Source organism: Anabrus simplex, chromosome 6, assembly GCF_040414725.1.
Source record: "Anabrus simplex isolate iqAnaSimp1 chromosome 6, ASM4041472v1, whole genome shotgun sequence".
NCBI classification, from domain to species: domain Eukaryota; kingdom Metazoa; phylum Arthropoda; class Insecta; order Orthoptera; family Tettigoniidae; genus Anabrus; species Anabrus simplex.
The window spans coordinates 38,385,987-38,408,564 of record NC_090270.1 but is presented as its reverse complement, the minus strand read 5'-3'; the positions used below and the strand labels follow the sequence as shown (position 1 = coordinate 38,408,564).

The 22,578-nt window shown below is 39.7% G+C and overlaps 1 protein-coding gene across 1 annotated transcript in view; it reads left to right on the top strand.

Annotated features, from left to right (window-relative positions):
• Positions 1-22,578, top strand: part of LOC136875848 (abnormal spindle-like microcephaly-associated protein homolog) — a 277,845-nt gene that overhangs the window by 202,458 nt on the left and 52,809 nt on the right. Inside the window, exon 12 of the mRNA XM_068228216.1 lies at positions 11,361-15,506. Within this exon, the coding sequence (XP_068084317.1) occupies positions 11,361-15,506 (4,146 nt within the window). The remainder of the gene's footprint in view (positions 1-11,360; positions 15,507-22,578) is intronic.

The following is a 22,578-nucleotide window of genomic DNA, read 5'->3' as shown; positions in this document are numbered from 1 at the left end:
CTGCAATTTTTGACCCTCTGGGCTTATTGGGTCCAGTTATTCTCTCATGCAAGGTCTTCATGCAACAACTCTGGACCTTTCAATTAAAATGGGATCAAGACCTGCCGAGTCAGCTTCTTAACACTTGGAATGCTATTTACTCGCAATTACCAGAACTTAACGATATCAAAATTGACAGGTACGTTTTAAGTAAGACTAAAGTTGTAAATTGTGAATTACATGGTTTCTGCGACACCTCTGAACGTGCTTACGGGGCTTGCGTGTACATTCGTACCACAGATGAAGAAGGGCTTATTTCATGCAATTTGATGTGTTCTAAATCAAGAGTCGCCCCACTTAAACAATTGTCAATTCCACGCTTAGAATTGTGCGGCGCTCTCCTGTTAGCAAGATTACTTAAGCGAACGTTCACGAGTCTCAACCTGGATATAAGTTCTATTCATGCGTGGACAGACTCTACAATTGTCTTACAATGGATTGCGTCACCGTCGACGAGGTGGAAAACATTCGTCGCCAACCGGGTCTCTGAAATCCAGGACACGGCAGAAAACTGCACATGGCATCATGTGTCTACACAAGAGAATCCAGCTGACATATTGTCACGAGGAAGCGAGCCTCAAGCATTAAAATCACATGACCTCTGGTGGCATGGACCGTCCTGGTTGTGCCAGCCTGAAGAATTATGGCCAATCAGTACTGCAGAATGTACCTCAGAAGCACTTGAAGCCAAACCCACTACATGTGCAATCAACAGCTGCGATAATGAAGACATCACTACACGGTTTTCCTCGTTATCAAGAATGAAACGTGTCTTTGCGTACTGTAAAAGATTCATCTACAATTTACAGCACTCACATGCGAAGATTACAGGAAATCTAAGCACGGAAGAATGCAACAATGCACTACTTTGCTGTGTACGATATATTCAACACCAGGAATTTCAGAAGGAAATTCAATATCTTCAACTGAAAAAAGAAGTTGACAAGAGAAGTCAGTTAAAATCTCTCGCTCCATTTCTTGATAAAGATGAGTGTCTCAGAGTGGGCGGGCGATTACGTAATGCAGACGCAGCATATGACCAGAAACATCAGATTATACTACCAGCGCATCACCATGTCACGAAATTAATTATTCGTGACGAACACTTAAGATTACTACATGCTAGCACACAGCTACTAGTTGCATCACTTAGAATGAAGTATTGGATTCCTCACGCCAGGACAACTGTCAAAGGTGTCATTCGCAAATGTGTGACATGTTACAGGTTCAAGGCCGAGAGCTCATCGCAATTGATGGGCCAGCTGCCTGCTGAAAGAGTTAAACCCACTCGTCCTTTCCTATATAGCGGTGTAGACTTTGCGGGACCCTTCTTCATTAAACAAGGTTCTCCACGTAGTAACACGAGAGTAAAATGCTACGTTGCACTTTTTGTCTGCTTAGCCACCAAGGCCATTCACTTGGAACTTGTAAGCAATTTAACCACCGAAGCCTTCATTGCTGCCTTAAAGAGAATGATAGCCCGGAGAGGAAAGGTACTTCAACTTCAGTGACAATGGTTCATCATTCATCGGAGCCAGAAATCAACTTCGAGAACTTTACAAATTATTCCAATCAGAGCAACACCAACGTGAAATTGATAATGTTGGAATCCAAGAAGGATTTACCTGGAAATTCATTCCTCCACGAGCACCAAATTTCGGAGGTCTTTGGGAAGCTGGGGTGAAATCTATGAAATTTCACCTTACTAGAATCACCAAGCACGCTCACTTGACATTCGAAGAAATGACTACTCTTCTCTGTCAGATTGAATCCATTTTAAATTCACGTCCAATCACTCTCCTGAACAATGACCCAAATGACACCTCTTATCTTTCACCCGGACATTTCCTGATAGGAGAACCCATGATGGCCATACCTGAACCAGACCTAACCTTATCAAATACTTCAAGGCTTTCCAGGTGGAATCATCTTCAAAAAATGAAGGGACATTTTTGGAACAGGTGGTCATCCGACTATCTGGGCAGCTTGCAGCAACGCATGAGATGGAAGTCAGCACAGCCCAGTGTATCTACAGGAACTGTTGTCCTAATTAAGGAGGACAACACTCCACCATTGGACTGGAGACTAGGCATCATTGAGCAAACATTTCCAGGCAAGGACGGGTTGGTGAGAGTCGTTGATGTCCGTACACCCACAGGAGTTTATAGGAGACCTGTGTGCAAATTATGCCCACTCCCAATTGACTAGTGACCTCAGTGTAGTGCGTCGTCTATATTTTCTTGTGTATTTGTGCATATGTATTTATCTTTGCCTTGACAGTTTTTCTTTTTTTTTGAGACAGAACTCATGCATTACTTGTTTTATTTTCAGGGTATTTAATTTCATTGTTATTGCATTTAATTTGTAAAATGTGAGCACATTTTAAGTGGGCCGGTATGTTACTGCATATCGCATTAACAGTTATATTTGAGTGATTTTATGACTTATTTGTGTAACTTACATTATTGTAGTGTTTTATTTATATTTCTTGAAATTGTGAATAGAGGGCAGCACTTGGCTTCCGGGATTGTTTTCTGGCGCAAGTGACTGGCGAGAGAAAAGGGAGTAGCGCGTCAGACATGCCGCTAGTAACATGTAGAGACAGCAGTCTCACAAAATACTAGCACAACAGTGCTAACCTTTCAGGTGCAGCCAAACCATTGGCACAATAACAATTAGGAACACAAGTGTAAAGAATATTTCGAGTGTTAATTTGTGTCAGTACGTACCGCATGTGTAAATAAAATTTTATTGTATATGTACAAGAAGTACGTTCAGTACTAGTGCCTTTTGTAGTTCACGTACATCTGAATATATGTGACTTGTGTACCTTTTATGTTTTATATACTGTATTGCCTTAATAACATTTAAGTGGTCCTCCGAAAGTGTAATTCATTGTTTTTATGTGTGGTTATCATACGCGACCTCCAGAGGTAAAGTTTTGATCGAAAAATAAACAACATTTTCATCTCGGTCAAACACTTACATTATGTAAATTATTTCAACCCCCCTCATTTTTCACTGAAGATGGCTCAAACGAGCCGAAACATATTTGAATTTGTTTACTCCGTCTAATGACGGAATATATAATGTATTGAATTAGGAGGATACTCTCATTTTTCACCTTTGTAAAGCAAATACATTTGTCATACTGGTCTCGCACTGACCTCACCTGTTCAATGAGTTCTGCTTTGACCATATTCTATTTGGTGACTGTCGAGCCAAGCAATGATCTGGTCTTTCCGCATTGCCATTGTAGGGATTCGTTCTACTTTAACAGAATAATCACGCTCCCGGGTTCGAGTTTCAGTAGGATAGATGAAAACCACGATAAAAAAGTCACCTGTCATTTCTTCATGATACTCTCGTGTAGTTTGATTCAAACACGAAAGCTCCACCTTCCACAAAACCAGAGTCGCTACCTACATGAACAATGATAAGCCTCTTCCCTTTACCAGTTGGCTGCTTCAGGCCAGTTGAAAGTCTGGAAACGAAGGCCTGTTTCTTGGATTTAACAGTGGAATCAACCCATACTTTCGAAGTTACATATCCTTCGTTAAGCCACGTTTCATCCAAGTAATAAATTTTGCGACCTTCTGCACGACATCTGTTAATTTCACGCAAATACTTCCGTCTCCACAATACAATATCCTCCCTATCCATTAACACAGGTTTACGTTCTCTTTTAACAAACTGGAACCCCATGTCCTTTAAAAGTCTGTACAATGTAGTTAAACTGAAGGTGGGTTAAGTTTTATCTTTATTCACACTTTCTAATACTTTGCGTAAGGTAGGTGGTTCATTCCGAAAAAATAATTCGTGAATTTTCCTTCTAATACCACTTTTGACGATATCGTCGTACTTCTCGACTCTTTGAGGTCGTTTAAGTTCCTTTCCCGGCGTTCTTAATTTCCCTGTCTTTCTAAACTGTGTCTGCATGTTATGAACCGAATTAGCCGACACACCACACAACTCTGCACTTAGTTTCTCTACCTCTTTTACGGCTAAACCTGGATTTTGTTCACTTATTTTATTAAAAACATTCACAACGCACTGCCTATGGTCACTTCTGAGCGGTTTTCCTTTTTTGTGCTTCCCTACACGCGATGGTCCTACCTCTTGCTCCCTTTCTCTCACTGAATACTGACACTGACAGCTGCTGCAAGATGCAACACCTTATCTCTACGCTGTACGGCTTGGGACTTTCCCTCACTATGAGAAGACTTCCTCTATTACATCACGCCTTCTGCCTTCATAACTCGTTATTTAATCAGTTTTATTTAAAAAAAACATAGATATATACCGGTGTATATGACAACCATATTTTAATTTGATTACGTACTACTTTTCTTCTAGCTCGCATACAGTCGAGTGAGTGCAACGGTTGCTTCTCCAATCAACTACGTTTATGTCCACGTGCAAAGCCAAGGTGCTCCGCTTATTTTACATCAGGATTAAACTCTTGTGAAAAATCATATACCTTTACCATTGAAATCACAACACACTATGTCAAATACATCTCACAATCACAATAAATTACATGCAGTAACTGGGGCAAACCCAGAATAGCAGACATAAACATGAAAGGAATGATCACCATGGGTCAAGGTTGTAAAAAAATTTCACATTTTTAGTCCAAATGACAAGGTGGGTACGCAGTCACTGGAAGGGAAGGATAATTATAGCACATGTTCATAGTAATTAATCTGGACCACACGTGAAGCTAGAATAAAGACAAATTTTTCAGGTTAACTAAAAATTAGCACAGTATCTTCTAACACACAAGTTCTTCAATATTTTTCATGAAGGACAAGCTTAACAAATTTCCACAAAAAACAGTATTATAGGAAGAATATGGTTACTGGATATAACTCAAATTCATTACTGTAAAATGTAGGAGAAAATGATTTAATCTAAATAGTAACCAAATCAGGTAATTAAATAATTTAATATGCTCATCAATAGAAATAACTAATGGTCATACTCACCCATAGTTGCTGGTCCAGAATAAAGGAAGCCAAAGAATGTATTCAGATTCCATGACACTGCATAACATCAGGAAAATACAATTGACAAGATTTGAGTCGACTGATGACTACTCTATATTACTGCTTCAAGGCCAAGGTGACAATAAGGGAAAACTGACCCACGTATAATGGCATAACGTATATGAAGCACACAGAAAACAGATAGCATGAGACAAGTTAGCTTTGCCTTACATCACAGTTCAACACTATCTACGGTCTCGGTTCATAATTCATAGGCAAAGGTAGCTGATAACATCAAGATTGAAGCTAACAGCAGTGGCGTCTAAACAGTAGCACAAATAAGAAAACAATACAACCACGCCTACTGCTACTAAAAATTACTGTCACAGAACAATAATACTTACCAATGACAATAATTATATGTAGAAACGGAGCAACCCACCCCAAAGCTAGATAAATCCAAAGGCCAGGAACTAGTCGTCATCATCATCATTTCCCTTTATCCAGCTGTAGCCGGGTAGGGGCAAATATGGTTCCTCTCCATTTTCTTCGGTCTTTCCACCACTTCTCCTCCAACACTCTGTCCCAGTCCAGGTTTCTTCCTATAATACTGCGTTAGATTGTGTCCGTCCATCTCAATTGTGGTCGACCACGGCCTCTCCTTCCTTGCATTTGCGTTTCAATCACCTTTTTTGGCATTCTTTCATCACTTTCGCTGTACGTGCCCAAACCATCTTAGTTGGCTCTTCTCAATTCTATCATTCATTTTTTCCACTCCAATTTCTTCCCGGATTTTCTCATTCCTTATTTTGTCTCTTCTACTCTTCTGTAACATACCCCTCAAGAACTTCGTTTCGGCTGCTTGTATTCGACTCTCGTACTTCTTTGTCATTGTCCAAGTTTCTGCCCCATAAGTAGTTATGGGTACATAATACATCTTGTACATAGTTTCCTTTGCTTCCATTGGCACATCTTTGTCCCATAACATGTTTCTTACACTATGATAGAAACAGCTTCCAGCTTGAATCCTCTTGCTAATTTCGGCATCCAGTCGGGCATTTTCCATTAATTCACTCCCCAGGTATTTAAATGTTTCCACTACTTCCAGGGGCTTGTTTGCAAGTCTAATTTGACCTTTCCCTTTCTCCCCTCTAGTCACAACAAGGGTTTTACTCTTCTCTGCACTTATTTTCAACCCTTTATCATCTCCACTGAAATTTCATCTATTCCAGCAGTTTTTCCATTCTTCATCTTTCTTACTGCCATTTCTATTTCATTCAATGTAATTTCTTTATCCATAAATTCATCGACTAATTGCCTTTCCTGGTCGTCCATTGAATGACTGTCATCAGTTCTTACGTTCAGCAACTTCTGAAAATACTCTCTTCATCTATTCCTTATTTCTTCTGGCTTTGTTAATATTATGCCGTCCTCATCCTTCACAAATTTGGTGTTTACTTGATCTCTCTTTTTGTTTCTTAAGATACCATACAGTAATTTCTTGCTGCCCTGCATATCAATTTCTGTGTGAATAAGGCCCAGCTCTTCCGCTTTTCTTCCTCCACTACTTTCTTGGTCAAATACTTTGCCTCCACATATTTTCTTCTACTTTCTTCAGTCTTAGATGTTTTCCATGCTTTCCATGCCATTTTCTTTTCCTTCACTTTCATCTTTACCCTATCATTCCACCAGTGTGTCTTTGTCCTTCACATTTCCTGATGTTCTACCACATACCTTTTCTGCACATCCCACCAGTGCTTCCTTAAATCTTTTCCATTCATCTTCAACACTCCCCACCTCCATCCTGGGTACCAAGGGTATTATTTCCCTCTAAAATTCTTCTTGTATGCTTTTCTCCATCAACTTCCATACTTTAATTTTCTCTCTTTTTAATGGGGGTTTTTCAATCTTTCCCACTTTCAATTTTCCTACCACAACTCTTTGATCTCCACCAAAGGCTTCTTCCGGCATACCGGTAACATCTACAAGGTTCTTCCGGTGTTCTTTATGATTATATAAACAAACATGGTCTTTGTTCTTCTGTCTCCCCAACCATACCTTGTAATCTTCTGACTGTTCTTCTTCCTAAACCAGGTGTTTCCAACAATCATTTGGTTCCTCATGCAAAAATCCACTAACACCTCACCTTCTGGGTTTACCTTTCCATATCCAAAGGGCCCTACATCATCTTCCTTTCCTTGTCTTTCCATTCCCACTAGTGCATTTATATCTCCCATCAATATCACTTCCTTATCTTCTATCTGTCTCTCCACTTCCTCTAAAAAGTATTAAATATAATTTTCAGCTCTTACCAATGTCTCATGAAGTGAGCAACAGAAGTTATAAAATAAATTTAATAAATCTATTTTTAGTTAACAGATAACATATGTAGTAAGGTGAGCAACCTTAAATGTTAAAATTTGTTGATAATTTAAAATAACCTTAAATGAGCAACTTAGAATGTTAAAATTTGCTCATAATTAAAATAGTAACCTTAAATGAGCAACTTGGAATGTTAAAATTTGCAGATAATTAAAATAAAAACCTTAAGTGAGGTATCTCAAATCAAAAAGGAATTCTTCACTTCCATTATCTTTTGAAGAAAATGGATTACTCCCAAATGGTTTATAGCATAACATCTGGAACCCCAAAATTATTACTGTTTGAGATCAGTAATCTACACGTTTTGAGTAACTTGTAAGCCACAAAATTTACACTTGCCTCTTGTTAGGAAAAAAAAAAAAAAGTGACTACTTGTTACACGTGCGCTTTTATAAATAACACTCCAATTAATATTGGACTCCCGTATACAATTCCATACCTGGCAACCCTTCAGATTTACCCGGAAACTTTCCGGTTTTTAACTAGTCTTCTGATTTTCTGATTTATTTTTCCTTCCTATTTTTGACCAATATAATCTCCAGTACGGTCAGTACCCTTCCACTAGGATAAAGGATAAATTCTTATGTGCTCATGTAATTTAGCAACCTAATTTTCAAACGTATTTATTTGATGCTTTATTTAGCGAGTGTATCGTCGGTTGCCTTCGTGTATCGTGTTTCCAGCTCACCACAGCAGCGTGTGTGCTTTAGACTTTAGCTAGGGATTCGGGACTTCAGTCGTCTGATAGAGGCTAGTGTGGTTCGCTCGTTTCTGTGCGTAGTTTCGTTGGAGTTGTAGGCCACGTGTTTTTTCGTGAGTTTCTGTGCAAAGTCGTATGTTAATAATCTGAGACATACTGAATTGTTTTGTATGTGGTAATTTTGTGTATTTTAGTGCATAATTTTAATGAGTTGTATGCATTTCAGGGAGTTGTGACAGTTTCTGGTATTTTCATGTTATGGCCAATGAATATATAACAAACGTTATCTTCAAGTGTTCAGAGATACCTATGATTTACCATTCATTTTACCGTCTAATCGTGCATTTTGATGTGTGTGTCAGTGTCATATAAATATTATATTCGTTTGTAAGTATCATAAATGAGAATGATTAGGTAAGTTTTCTTGTAGCTATTGTTGTGTTTTCTTAGTTTAAGATTTTAAATTTAATGGTCACTTCGCATTGTAACTGTAGATATGTATGCCTTTTATCCTGTCCTTTTTTTTTTTTTTCACCTGGACCATGGCGCAATATATGTGATGAAATCCAAGAATTAAAAATCTTATTTTTGATTTCTAAAAATTGGCAGGTATGCAATTCCTCTGCTCCAAACTATACTCCTTAAACGCAATTTCACTTCGTTTCTATACTGAACAAATACATAATCGAGTCGCGCTGGTAACTCCAGAAAAATGGCATTGCTATATTGAACAGACGCTGCAGGTGTACCCTCTCTTGACTTGCAGATACACAGTAGACTCGGAAGTACTGTAGAATGAGAAGTATGACAAAAGCTGCTGGAATCTGGTCCTTTTATATGGATGTTTGGCACTCTCGCAACAATTTTGGAACACTTTAGTGAAATCTTGCAATGTTTGCATCTGGTCATTAGTGCATATTGTACTCAATGTTCACTTTATTATTTTAGCTTCACTGTCCATCAAAAAATTTTATTGATCACTGCTGTAATTTTAATTTAGCAAAAATCTCTACTCCTTTCAAGTGGTAATGAAAGGTATGAGTCATCTTCATTCATTCATTCGAATATTTTTTTAAGAGCCAGTTTTGATCCTAAGCATTGAGGACCACCCTTATGTCAGTCTAATATATATTAACCTTTTCACTACCGGGCGAGTTGGCCGTGCACGTAGAGGCGCGCGGCTGTGAGCTTGCATCCGGGAGATCCTGGGTTCGAGCCCCACAATCGGCAGCCCTGAAGATGGTTTTCCGTGGTTTCCCATTTTCACACCAGGCAAATGCTGGGGCTGTACCTTAATTAAGGCCACGGCCGCTTCCTTCCAACTCCTAGGCCTTTCCTGTCCCATCATCACCATAAGACCTATCTGTGTCACTGCCGAGTTTTGATGACCAGGCAAACCCTCTGGGCCAGGTTTATTTAAAGTGATAGTATTTATGGAAGGCATATCGTCTCCTTAGCCCCGCAGCCCAATACGGTGTCGGGGATGAAGTGAGATATTTTAAAGCATATTTATACGGCCGGATGCCCTTCCTGATGCCAACCTCGGTTGAGAATATAATGAATATGAAATGAATGATAGTGAATGGAACTGGGTAAGGAAGTGGAAGGAATCGGCTGTGGTTTATGAATGGGAACTGTCCTGGCATTTGCTTGGGAGTGCAAAAGGGAAACAACAACAAAACCGCGGGACAGCTGACGGTGGGATTTGAACCCACTCGCGTGCCGAATGCAGAGCTTGGCTCCATAGCCGTAGCATGTTATCACGCACGGATACTCCGCTCAGTGATATTATTAGTGAAATATAATGCGTAATTGTTGATCCAAGAACTGGTATTACTGAAATCATTAACATTTGGGGAAAAAGAATTTGTATAACGAGGGGGTGACAATTCTGCACGAGATTCATCATTACTACTTTGTCTCTCACTTTCTTGTTGTTCAGTATCACCTCCCTATATATTCTCCATCTCCGTTATCAAAATATAGCTCTCCAGAATCAGTATTTATAAGGAAACATTCAGTTTCTTCGCCAACAAGAGATGAATGTATAGTTGAAGATGCCACGTTGAGTACACATTAACGGGGAGGATATTACACTCCAACAAAGCTAAAATAAAATCAGACTGCTTTCAAAACACTCAAAATGGAGTGGTATATCTGCCGTACAGAACTTCTTTGAGCATATCCACGGAATTTCAAAGCATGACTATATCCCGTTTATATGAGATCGATGAAGTACACTGCACCAAAACATGTATGTATGGGTTTGGCGGGCGAGGCACGGCGTTCAATAAACGTATACATACGGGTTTGGTGTTGAATGGGTTAACATCCTGAAAGGATATGAAATGTCTGAGAATAATTCCTTGAAACTGTACTTTCAATTTACACACAGGCTGCACAGCTCAATGTTGATTTTATTCTATTTGCAATACTCTTTATCTTCTTTAAATACTGCAGGCAGCCAGGGAACATTCTGCCATGTTGATCCTGTAACTTGTAAGTTGAAAGGTCACTGTACTAGGCACTGTTTTCATTAGTAGAATCACCAACAAGTCATTTCCCACATGAGGGTTGTCATGACTAAATTTCATCCAACATCTACCAGCTTCAGTGCAGACTCTGCCCAGACTTCTGCACTACATTAATTATCAACACACTAGCCAAGTAGATATGTGGTCATTGCAGTACCTGCAAAACCCATAACATTTTTCTTCCTGTCCCCATTTGCACCTGGCTCCATCAAACTAGACATCAGCTGGTGCTCAGGGTCACGGAAGCACCTGTCCCTAACCTTTGATAACTTGTCCTTTTCTCCATTCCCTTGTTTTTTTTCTATCCTTCCTGCTCCCTGTTCCTTCCTGTAGTGTCCATTTATCAATAATGATCACTACGATTCTTATTCTGTCCTCCACTGGTGCAAACTGCAGTTGAAAATTTTGGACCTTTTTGTTTCTCTTAAGTGTACTTTGTCCGTGCTTTCTGCCATGGTAAGTTGCTGCTCTTTTTCCTATACACACATAGTTTATTGCTGTTAACTTTCAAATGAAGAAATTACTGTCTATTAAGAATAATCTGCCCAAAAATTTCTTTAATTTTCCCCTGTCTTACCTGGAAACATGCATGTGATAACTAGAACTTGCAGCTGTCAGAATCCGTATCTGTTATAGATGTGGTCTGGTGGTTAGGAAGCCTAATGCCATCAGAAGTTTGTATCTCAAAAAAATAAACTGGTTTTTCTTTCTTTTCAGGCTCCTCACTTCAATGCTGCAGCTACAAAGATCCAAGTATGGTGGCGTAAAAACGCATTGAAAGTGCGCATAAACCAGCTTATTCGTATACGCAAGGCACTGAAAGCAAAAACTGATGCATGTGTGATTATTCAGAAACACTGGCGAGCGTTCATGCAGAAGAAAAAATATCAGAGAGCCAGAAGTGTTGTTATAAAAATGCAGAAACGCTGGCGAAGCATTCAGCTGACAAGGAGACTACGCTCTGAATATTTAGCAAAGAGGGAAGTTATCATTAAGCTACAGTCTGTATGTCGAGGATACATTTTCAGGAAGAACTTCCAAACCTGTAGGGAGATGTCTGCAGCATATTACATACAGACATGGTATCGAAAAAAATTAGCTCTTCGAAGAATCAATGCAATCCTCATTACCTACGAGAAATACCGCGAGGAAACTAAGAAAAGACACAACTGTGCTATCAAAATTCAGGCTTGGTATCGGAGTATGATGAAAGCCAGGAAGCTGGTTGCTATCAGCAGTTTGTATAAGGAGTACTGTGAAGAAACTAAAGAAAGGCAAAGTGCTGCTATCAAAATTCAGAACTGGTACAGAAGGATGGTGGCAGCGAGGACATTGATTGCTATTGGTTACATTCACGAAAAATACTGTGAAGAAACTAAAATGAAAAACCTTGCAGTTGCCAAAATACAAATCTGGTATCGCAGAGCAGTGGAAGCCAGGAAACTTGAGGCAATCTGCTTATTGTATAAGAACTACTGTGTAGAAACGAAAAGAAGGCACAGTGCTGCTGCCATAATTCAGAGGTGGTATCGCAGAGCAGTAGAAGCCAGGAAACTTGAAGCAATCTGCTCATTGTATAAGAACTACTGTGTAGAAACGAAAATAAGGCACACTGCTGCTGCCGCCAAAATTCAGAGGTGGTATCGCAGAGCAGTAGAAGCCAGGAAACTTGAAGCAATCTGCTCATTGTATAAGAACTACTGTGTAGAAACGAAAAGAAGGCACAGTGCCGCTGCCAAAATTCAGAGGTGGTATCGCAGAGCAGTAGAAGCCAGGAAACTTGAAGCAATCTGCTCATTGTATAAGAACTACTGTGTAGAAACGAAAATAAGGCACACTGCTGCTGCCGCCAAAATTCAGAGGTGGTATTGCAGAGCAGTAGAAGCCAGGAAACTTGAAACAATCTGCTCATTGTATAAGAACTACTGTGTAGAAACGAAAATAAGGCACACTGCTGCTGCCGCCAAAATTCAGAGGTGGTATCGCAGAGCAGTAGAAGCCAGGAAACTTGAAGCAGTCTGCTCATTGTATAAGAACTACTGTGTAGAAACGAAAAGAAGGCACAGTGCTGCTGCCAGAATTCAGAGCTGGTATCGCAGAACAGTAGAAGCCAGGAAACTTGAAGCAATCTGCTCATTGTATAAGAACTACTGTGTAGAAACGAAAATAAGGCACACTGCTGCTGCCGCCAAAATTCAGAGCTGGTATCGCAGAGCAGTAGAAGCCAGGAAACTTGAAGCAATCTGCACATTGTATAAGAACTACTGTGTAGAAACGAAAAGAAGGCACACTGCTGCTGCCGCCAAAATTCAAAGGTGGTATCGCAGAGCAGTAGAAGCCAGGAAACTTGAAGCAATCTGCTCATTGTATAAGAACTACTGTGTAGAAACGAAAAGAAGGCACAGTGCTGCTGCCAGAATTCAGAGCTGGTATCGCAGAGCAGTAGAAGCCAGGAAACTTGAAGCAATCTGCTCATTGTATAAGAACTACTGTGTAGAAACGAAAATAAGGCACACTGCTGCTGCCGCCAAAATTCAGAGGTGGTATCGCAGAGCAGTAGAAGCCAGGAAACTTGAAGCAATCTGCTCATTGTATAAGAACTACTGCGTAGAAACGAAAAGAAGGCACACTGCTGCTGCCACCGAAATTCAGAGGTGGTATCGCAGAGCAGTAGAAGCCAGGAAACTTGAAGCAATCTGCTCATTGTATAAGAACTACTGCGTAGAAACGAAAAGAAGGCACACTGCTGCTGCCGCCAAAATTCAGAGGTGGTATCGCAGAGCAGTAGAAGCCAGGAAACTTGAAGCAATCTGCTCATTGTATAAGAACTACTGCGTAGAAACGAAAAGAAGGCACACTGCTGCTGCCAAAATTCAGAGCTGGTATCGCAGAGCAGTAGAAGCCAGGAAACTTGAAGCAATCTGCTCATTGTATAAGAACTACTGTGTAGAAACGAAAAGAAGGCACAGTGCTGCTGCCAAAATTCAGAGCTGGTATCGCAGAGCAGTAGAAGCCAGGAAACTTGAAGCAATCTGCACATTGTATAAGAACTACTGTGTAGAAACGAAAAGAAGGCACAGTGCTGCTGCCAAAATTCAGAGCTGGTATCGCAGAGCAGTAGAAGCCAGGAAACTTGAAGCAATCTGCACATTGTATAAGAACTACTGTGTAGAAACGAAAATAAGGCACACTGCTGCTGCCGCCAAAATTCAGAGGTGGTATCGCAGGGCAGTAGAAGCCAGGAAACTTGAAGCAATCTGCTTATTGTATAATAGCTACTGTGTAGAAACGAAAAGAAGGCACACTGCTGCTGCCGCCAAAATTCAGAGGTGGTATCGCAGAGCAGTAGAAGCCAGGAAACTTGAAGCAATCTGCTCATTGTATAAGAACTACTGCGTAGAAACGAAAAGAAGGCACACTGCTGCTGCCGCCAAAATTCAGAGGTGGTATCGCAGAGCAGTAGAAGCCAGGAAACTTGAAGCAATCTGCTCATTGTATAAGAACTACTGCGTAGAAACGAAAAGAAGGTACACTGCTGCTGCCAAAATTCAGAGCTGGTATCGCAGAGCAGTAGAAGCCAGGAAACTTGAAGCAATCTGCTCATTGTATAAGAACTACTGTGTAGAAACGAAAACAAGGCACAGTGCTGCTGCCAAAATTCAGAGGTGGTATCGCAGAGCAGTAGAAGCCAGGACACTTGAAGCAATCTGCTCATTGTATAAGAACTACTGTGTAGAAACGAAAAGAAGGCACAGTGCTGCTGCCAAAATTCAGAGGTGGTATCGCAGAGCAGTAGAAGCCAGGAAACTTGAAGCAATCTGCTTATTGTATAATAGCTACTGTGTAGAAACGAAAAGAAGGCACACTGCTGCTGCCGCCAAAATTCAGAGGTGGTATCGCAGAGCAGTAGAAGCCAGGAAACTTGAAGCAATCTGCTCATTGTATATGAACTACTGCGTAGAAACGAAAAGAAGGCACAGTGCTGCTGCCAAAATTCAGAGCTGGTATCGCAGAGCAGTAGAAGCCAGGAAACTTGAAGCAATCTGCACATTGTATAGGATCTACTGTGCAGAAATGAAAAGGAGGCACAGTGCTGCTGCCAAAATTCAGATCTGGTATGGACAGGTTCTTGTGGGTAGGAAGCTGAATGTCATTAGGAGCTTGTATGAGGAATACTGTGAGGAAGCTAAAAACAGGAATCGTGCAGTTGTTAAAATACAAATCTGGTACCGCCGAATGATGGAAGCTAGGAAACTTGATTATGTCTGTGAATTGTATAAGAACTACTGTCTAGAAACTAGAAAGAAGAATTGTGCAGCTGCTAAAATACAAACCTGGTATCGCAAAGCCATGAAAGTCAGGAAACTTCGAGCAATCTGCACATTGTATAGTAACTACTGTGAAAAAATGGAAAGAAGGCATCATGCTGCTGCAAAAATACAGATCTGGTATAGACAGGTTCTGATGAACAGGAAGCTGAATGCGATCAGAAATTTATTTGAGGACTATTATGTTGAAATCAACAGAAGGAAACGGGCAGCTGCCAGAATACAAACATGGTATCGTAACATGGTTTATTGTAGGAGGTTAAATGCGATCATCTTTTTGTATAAAAGTTACCTGAATGATGTACAGGAAAGGAAAGTGAACCAAATGAAGATGTTAATTTATTACAATGATCCTTGTTATATGAATGCTGCTGTTGTTATTCAGAAACATTTTAGGAGGTTCCTTCAACAAAAGAAGTATAAATGTGTGCTAAAAGCCACCCTCTGTATTCAAAGACACTGGCGTGGTATGCTGCAGACGAGAGATAACAGGGAGCTTTTCTTGAAGATCAGAACTTCAGTTGTAAAACTCCAGGTAAATATGTGCATATTCTCATTTCCCCAGAGAAATGTTGTTCAGCTTGTAATATTGTTATACTGTAGGCTAACGTTTATGTATCTGTATTTGATGGGTTAAATAGTTTTTGCATTCAGGCATTTTAACACATTTCTTGTAATTCTATGACAAAAGATGTGATGTTTCTCTTTCAAGTGTTTAATTTTGTTAGACATTTTTCAGGAATTCTAGATGAAGGTGGTTTGGTGTTTGAGGATACTGCTTGTTTGGCAGCTAGGGAATCTGTGAGTAGGACTGCTTTTTCAAATGAATTGACTCTTATAAATTAGATTTTGTAGGGCGAGATAGATAGCTTCTGTTTCTCCATCAAAGTTATCTGCCTACAGGAACCCTTTTGTTGCAGTAGTAGTTGCCTGGAGATATCTGCTGGACAAGGACTGGGCTATTGTGTAACCTTTCGATACCAAGTGAGATCATGGTTGGCCAATGCCAGAAGTTGACAAATTTTGTATCTTAGAAATGGCTTTAGAGGATCTCTGTTGAAAGCAATAATGTTGTTGTAACCTATAGCTCTATTGGGAAATAACTCCAATACAAAATCTCTAAACAACAGTAATGTACAAATAAAAATAATGCACAGATGTATTAGGGAACAGTCTTGTTTCATATTTTTCCTGGCTATCCAGTACAGGGCTGGTAAATTGCCTTTAGGTTTTTGAGTCCATCACTGTTCCAGTAATTTTGCAGATGGCACACTTTTCCATTGGGTACATTTTGATTCTAGCTAGATGTGCAGCTAAGCAGTCGTGTCCTGTTTCCAGTCTGAAGATCGCCGCTGCTTCTTTCCTCGGCTTGCTTTTATTTTTGTCCTATAGGTCATTTATTTTTTTCTCCATTTGTTCATTGTAGTAAGTTAGGTAGTTTCTTTCTTCCCTTTTTCAGGGTTTTTATTTGTGATTTTCACGATCAAGTTAGCTGCCAGAGGTTTGGTTCTCATGTAGGTACTAGTGCTTTTTTTTTACTAGTTTTATCTGCCAGTTCATTGCCTTCTACTCCATGTACGGGGATTCTTTGCAAAGTGAGGTTTCTCTTTAAAGTTTTTAATTTTGTTAGATGTTTGTCATGGATTCTTGATGAATGGGGTTTGGCATTTGAGGATAGTGCTTGTATGGCAGCTAGAGAATCTGCGAGTAGGACTGCTTTTTCAAATGAATTGACTCTATAAATTAGATTTTGTAGGGCAAGATAGATGGCTTCTATTTCTCCATCGAAGTTACCGTATATAATCTGCCTACTGGAGCGTATTGTGAGAATAATTGGCAGAAAACTTCAGTGCTACATACTTGTAGTCGATGGTGTGAAGTTCATAACATGGATGTGATCATTTCTTGTCATTATGCTAAAATTTTGTGAAATCGCCATTGAAAAAAACTAAGGAACACTCGGACATTTCTGAAGATGTCAGTGAAATAACTTTTTTTGTGAATTTATGTAAGAATATTAATGGAATTTTCAGGACTCAGAACAAAGACATATTTATTTAATCATTATGAGTGTTGGTGGAAGGAATTATTTTGGTATTGGAAATCTGTAGTTGTGCTTGTACCTTGAAATCTGTTAAACAACCTTTTGTATCACCCTGTATTTGCCATGTGGAGGCTTTGATAATGAAATCGCTGTGTTTCGCAATCGAAACCTCTAGAATTGTCCATAAAAGGTAATTTGTTTTAATTGGTCGGAATAAGGACTTTCTTCATTGGCGAAAATTTTGGGTCGAATTGTAGTAAGCTTATCTGATTGGCTGTTTGCTTAAGTTTCAAAAACATACACATGGCTAGAAGCAAAGATAAGCAGGATTACCAACATAACTAGAGAAAGGATGTGGGAAGCGGACTGGGATCCCTGTGAGGATATGATGTTACATGACGTAGGGAAAAAGAAGTGCGAGCGGTTACCCTTCGGTCTGCATTTACAAACAAATAAGGAAATTTAAACATAGTTGAATAACAACAATATAAACTAAAGTAACATAATCAATAAAGAAAAACAAAGGAGAATTGAACTACGAGGTTCCTATCTATGGTTCTTCAGAAAACCAAAATTTTAATAAAATATTACGATTACATTTAGGAAAGAGAGAGCAACTTCTGCAATGAAATTCACAAGAAAAATTTAACAGGGAATATAAAAACAATTACAACAATCTTACAAGGAAATAGAAATTGAGCTTTATAGATTATTACATATAATTTACAAGGAAAATGACAAAGGAATTTAAAATTTAATGCAGAGGCCTTTAGAGTTGCTGTCTTCCTAATACACATCAGCTAGAGACGCATAGCTTCAACGGTGTACACTAAATTGACGCAGGACGACGGGAGGCAACCCCGGATGCAAAATTAAATTTTACATTACACAATTAAAAGGTTAATAAACGGGAATTGCCTCCAAAAGAAAAGGATATGCCTAGCTGACGAGCTACGGCATTACAAAACAAAACGGCGAAAACCAGGGTCTAAGGTAAGCTCTGAAGCAAATGAATTTACATGTTAATTTAAAATTACAGAGTCTTCTTCCCTCAGGAGTCGATGGAATGCCTGGCATGCTGCTGTTTCCTCCATCCTCTCCAGGTGTCGTGCCCATCGAAGTCTTCCCCTTCTTACTTCTACTGATATGCGTGGTTCCCATTTTCCAATTTTCCTGGACTGGACCATAAATCTTCTGAAGAATTTTACACTTCCACGTATCCAATGCTTCCTTACTTCTTTTGTTTAGTACCCATATTTCACTACCATGTGTGACCACCGACCTAATTATTGTTCGATAAATCCTCTTTTTGTAATCTAACGGGGAATTGTACTCGACTTGATTACTTTTATAAGGCTAGAGTAGAAACTATTTCCTCATGCAATTCTCTCCCTGATTTCAGCCATTGTATCATTATCATTGAGTCTTGATTCCAGATAGTCAAAACTGGTTAGGACGTTTTTGTGGGGACCAAAATAAAATAACTTCATAAGGAGGGAATGTGCTAAAAAATTAAAAGCAATTTCGCTGTTAAATTTTTTAGATTTGAACATGAAAATAATTAAGACTAAAACAAAGAAACAACTGTTTACAGTTACAATTAATGAAGTAAATAATACATTTTAAGAACACCAACACAGTAAAACATCAAGGAAAAATGTTCTTAGAAATGCGAACTATACACGTCGCTTATGTTTAATTAAAGTTGTTCTGGAAAAATCTAACATCTGGGCGATTTGCGCACGTTTCATGTGTGGATTAGCGTCCACTTTCTCAATAACCTTTATTAATTTTTCATAATCTATAAGATGTCTAGCTTCCTTTTCCCTAACTGAATATCCTGCAAACACTATGCATAAGTAGTAGGCCTAATTTCTGTACTTGTACACTTACAAATGTAAAATTAAGCATCAACCTGTCAGTTGAATATGGTATAGTAGTACAGTAGACCTAATTTACATACATTGTTATTTGTTACAAAAGTCACTCAGGCCTCTTTCAGACGGCGTGGAAGTAAAACTTGTCCATCTGCATGTGCGCGGGTCCACCCGCTTCCGCTGACTCTTACGCACACACAGCAGGTTGAGTGGTGCAAAACTCCTCACGCTTTTCAGCGGATCCTTTTCAACACACTTTTCAGTGTAGGTGATAAATATGGACCATCATCGTCTTCGTTTACTTTCTACACTTAAGGAAATACAAAAATAGTTCAAGCATGCTGTGTCTTTCACATTTTGTTAGAGAAGATTGATACAATTTTGAGGATACTCTCAATAACGGATCTAAATGAAACCTCACCTTTTCAAACACGAGACCACTGGTATTTCAGACATTAAAGTTAAGTTCTGAATGTCCATTTCGGGTTCCATAAAACCTACTGTAAATCACACAGGGAATGAAAAAAGCTCTCAAATAACTTGCGTTGAAAATGAGAAATAAATATGTCAAGTGGGGTGACACCAGGACTAAGTTTTTTAATTGTCTTAATCTATTTCTACTTCCTTATAGGTACACTATTGGGTTCTGATACCGGTCACAGTACAGTACTAATGTCGCACGCATGGTCGATACACTGTGTGTAACGACATGCATAAAATCTAATATCCAGTAACAAGTAACTGCGGGCGTGAGACCGCGACTTAAAGCGGACTGCCTGCTCAAACCTTTCTCCCGCACGCGGTTACTCTCTGCCTCCACACGTCACCTGAAAGATTCTATTTGAACAGTCAGATCTTAGTTTAGGCCTAAACGGTTAATTACGGAAGCTGTTCGAACCCACGTCATCTGAAAGAGGCCTCACAAACGTAGTAAGCATAAACGCGCCAGACACAAAAGAGAATGACTGGCTTGGGACTGACCCTCCCTGCTGCTGCAGGCCAACACGCAGCTATGCTCCGGGCCTGTGGAATGAAGTTCTCTACCAAATTGTTACCGAAGCCATTTGTTGCTGGCCTGTCCTGCGTGCAACGTGGCTGGGAACGCTAATTTAAATTTCTTATGATGTGAGTTATAAACGTACTAAAGAGCGATGTAAATGTGCTATCCAGGTTTCTTTAACTTGTGTAGGACATGTCCTGGGACTTCGGAATAATGACGTAATAACCAGGGAAACATGCTACAGAGGGACATCTTAACCAGTTTAGACTGTACTTAAAATTAACATTTTCGAACACTTTCCCATTGATAAGTTAACTTGATTTCCCTTCTCAGCCGGTCCTGTGGTGTAGGGGTAGCCTGTCTGCCTCTCGCCCGGAGGCTCCGGGTTCGATTCCCGGCCACGCCAGGGATTTTTCTCTCGACCTGATTGCTGGTTTGAGGTCCACTCAGCCTACGTGATTAGAATTGAGGAGCTATCTGATGGTGAGATGGCGGCACAGGTCTCGAAAGCCCAGAATAACGGCCGAGAGGATGCGTCGTGCTGACCACACGAAACCTCGTAATCTGCAGGCCTTCGGACTGAGCAGCGGTTGCTTGGCAGGCCAAGGCCCTTTCAAGGGCGTTAAGTGCCATGGGGCGTAATTTCCCTTCTCACATGATAGAAGTATATATTTTGTTTTTTCAATGTTAACATGTAGACCTGCTTTCCCTGATTCTTTTTCTAGCTCTTCATATGCTGTGGTAATGGCACTTATTGTTTTTCCCAAGATTACTGTATCATCTGCATAGGCTAAATACTGCACTTCCTGGTTATGCAGCATTCCTGTTTGAATAGGGTGCCAGCGCACCATCTCTCGCATCATTGCCTTGGACGACTCGTTCCATAGTAAGATTGAAAATTCGGCACGATTGGGAGTCACCTTGTCGAAGCCCCTTGTTCGTTTGAAATTTGTTTGAGAATTCATTCAGGGCTTTTACTTTACATCTTGAGAGGTTCCATGTCATCCTTACTAACCGCATCAGTTTTCTTGGTATTCCCATCTCCTCTAGTGTTTCGTACAGGTACCTTCTATCAACTGAATTGTATGCCCTCTGAAAATCAATATATAGTTGGACAGGTTTATTGTTACCCCTATATTTATTGCAGCACAGCTTGGATTCCTTCTTTTGTATTGGGCACAACAGTGCTACTCTCCATTCTTCCGGCATCTGTTCTTCCCATATCCTTTTCATCAATTGTTGTAGTTGCCTGTGTAGAAAACCACCATATTTTAGCAGCTCTGCATTTATATTGTCTTCTCCTGGTGCCTTATTATTCTTCATTCGCTTGATGGCTTCTTTTGTTTCATTCAAACTTAGTTCTTGCATCTTTAAGTCCTGGCAGATGAATATTCCTCTTCTTGAGTTTCATTCAAAATCTCGTGAAAATATTCCTTCCAACGCTCAAGCACTCTTTGATTTCCATCTTAGTCTTCACAAATGTTAGATTGGGCTTGAAATCCTCTCTCCTCTTCTCTTTCAGTAACGCATACATTTGTCTAAAATCCTTTATTCTTGTTGCCTCCTCCACTTTTTTCATTTTCTCCTTTTCCCATTCGCCCCCTGCCCTTTTTTTATACATGTGCATTCTGCTACTCTTCTTGCCTCTTTATATTGGTTTCTATTTCCTTTTGTATCCTGTAATATTTTAATTCTCGCTTGATTTCTGATATTTATCATCTGTTTACATTCTATATCAAACAATTTCTCTCTTCTCTCTGGCTGTTTGTATCCTACCACGTTTTCTGCAGTGTCCTTGATGGCCTCCTTAATACTTCTCCAATGTTCATTTATATTTCGTGTTACATTAAGATCTGTCAATAGTTTCTTTTCTAAAGTTGTTGAAAATTCATCTGCTCTCTTCTTGCCGTTAATTTTAATTAATTTCTGGCTATTATATTTCTGTGCTATTCCTGTTCTGCTATTAATTCTGCGTATGCATTGCTTATAGCATGTGTTAAGTAGAAAGTGATCAGAGTCTGTATCGACACCTCTGTTAGGTCCTTACTTATTGGATATCACTTCCGTGTCTCCTCTAATACGTGATCAATCTGGTTCCTAGTGAAGCCATTTGGTGATCGCCACGTAGCCTTGTGTATATCCTTTCTAGGGAATCTTGTACTGGTCACTATCATTAGTCTACTCACAGCAAAGTTTACCAGCCGTATTCCAGTCTCGTTACATTTTTCATGTAGGCTGTTGCATCCAGTGATAGACCTAAGTTGTTCTTCCCTTCCAGTTTTAGCATTCATGTCATCTAGTACGATTTTACGTCGTGTCTAGGTGCTCAATCGTATTACTTCTCCAATTGTTCATAGAATATGTCCTCTCTTCAGTAGAGGTATGTCCACATATAAATTTTGTGTTGAAAATTTGCTTCTTAACCGTATGGAACGTAGTCTCTCATTTTCTGGTTTAAAACGCATTACTGCATTCACTATTTTATTAGTCACTATGAACCCTGTTGCAAATGTGTTTTTATCATGACCACTGTAAAAGATTGTAAAGTCTTTCTGTTTCAGTATATCTGCTCCTGTCCACCTGGATTGCTGCAATGCTCATGCTATGTTTCTTCATTACTTCTATCCAGAGCTCCTGCCCTATAGTGGCTTAACACATTCCATGTCCCGCTATTCAGCTCACTGTC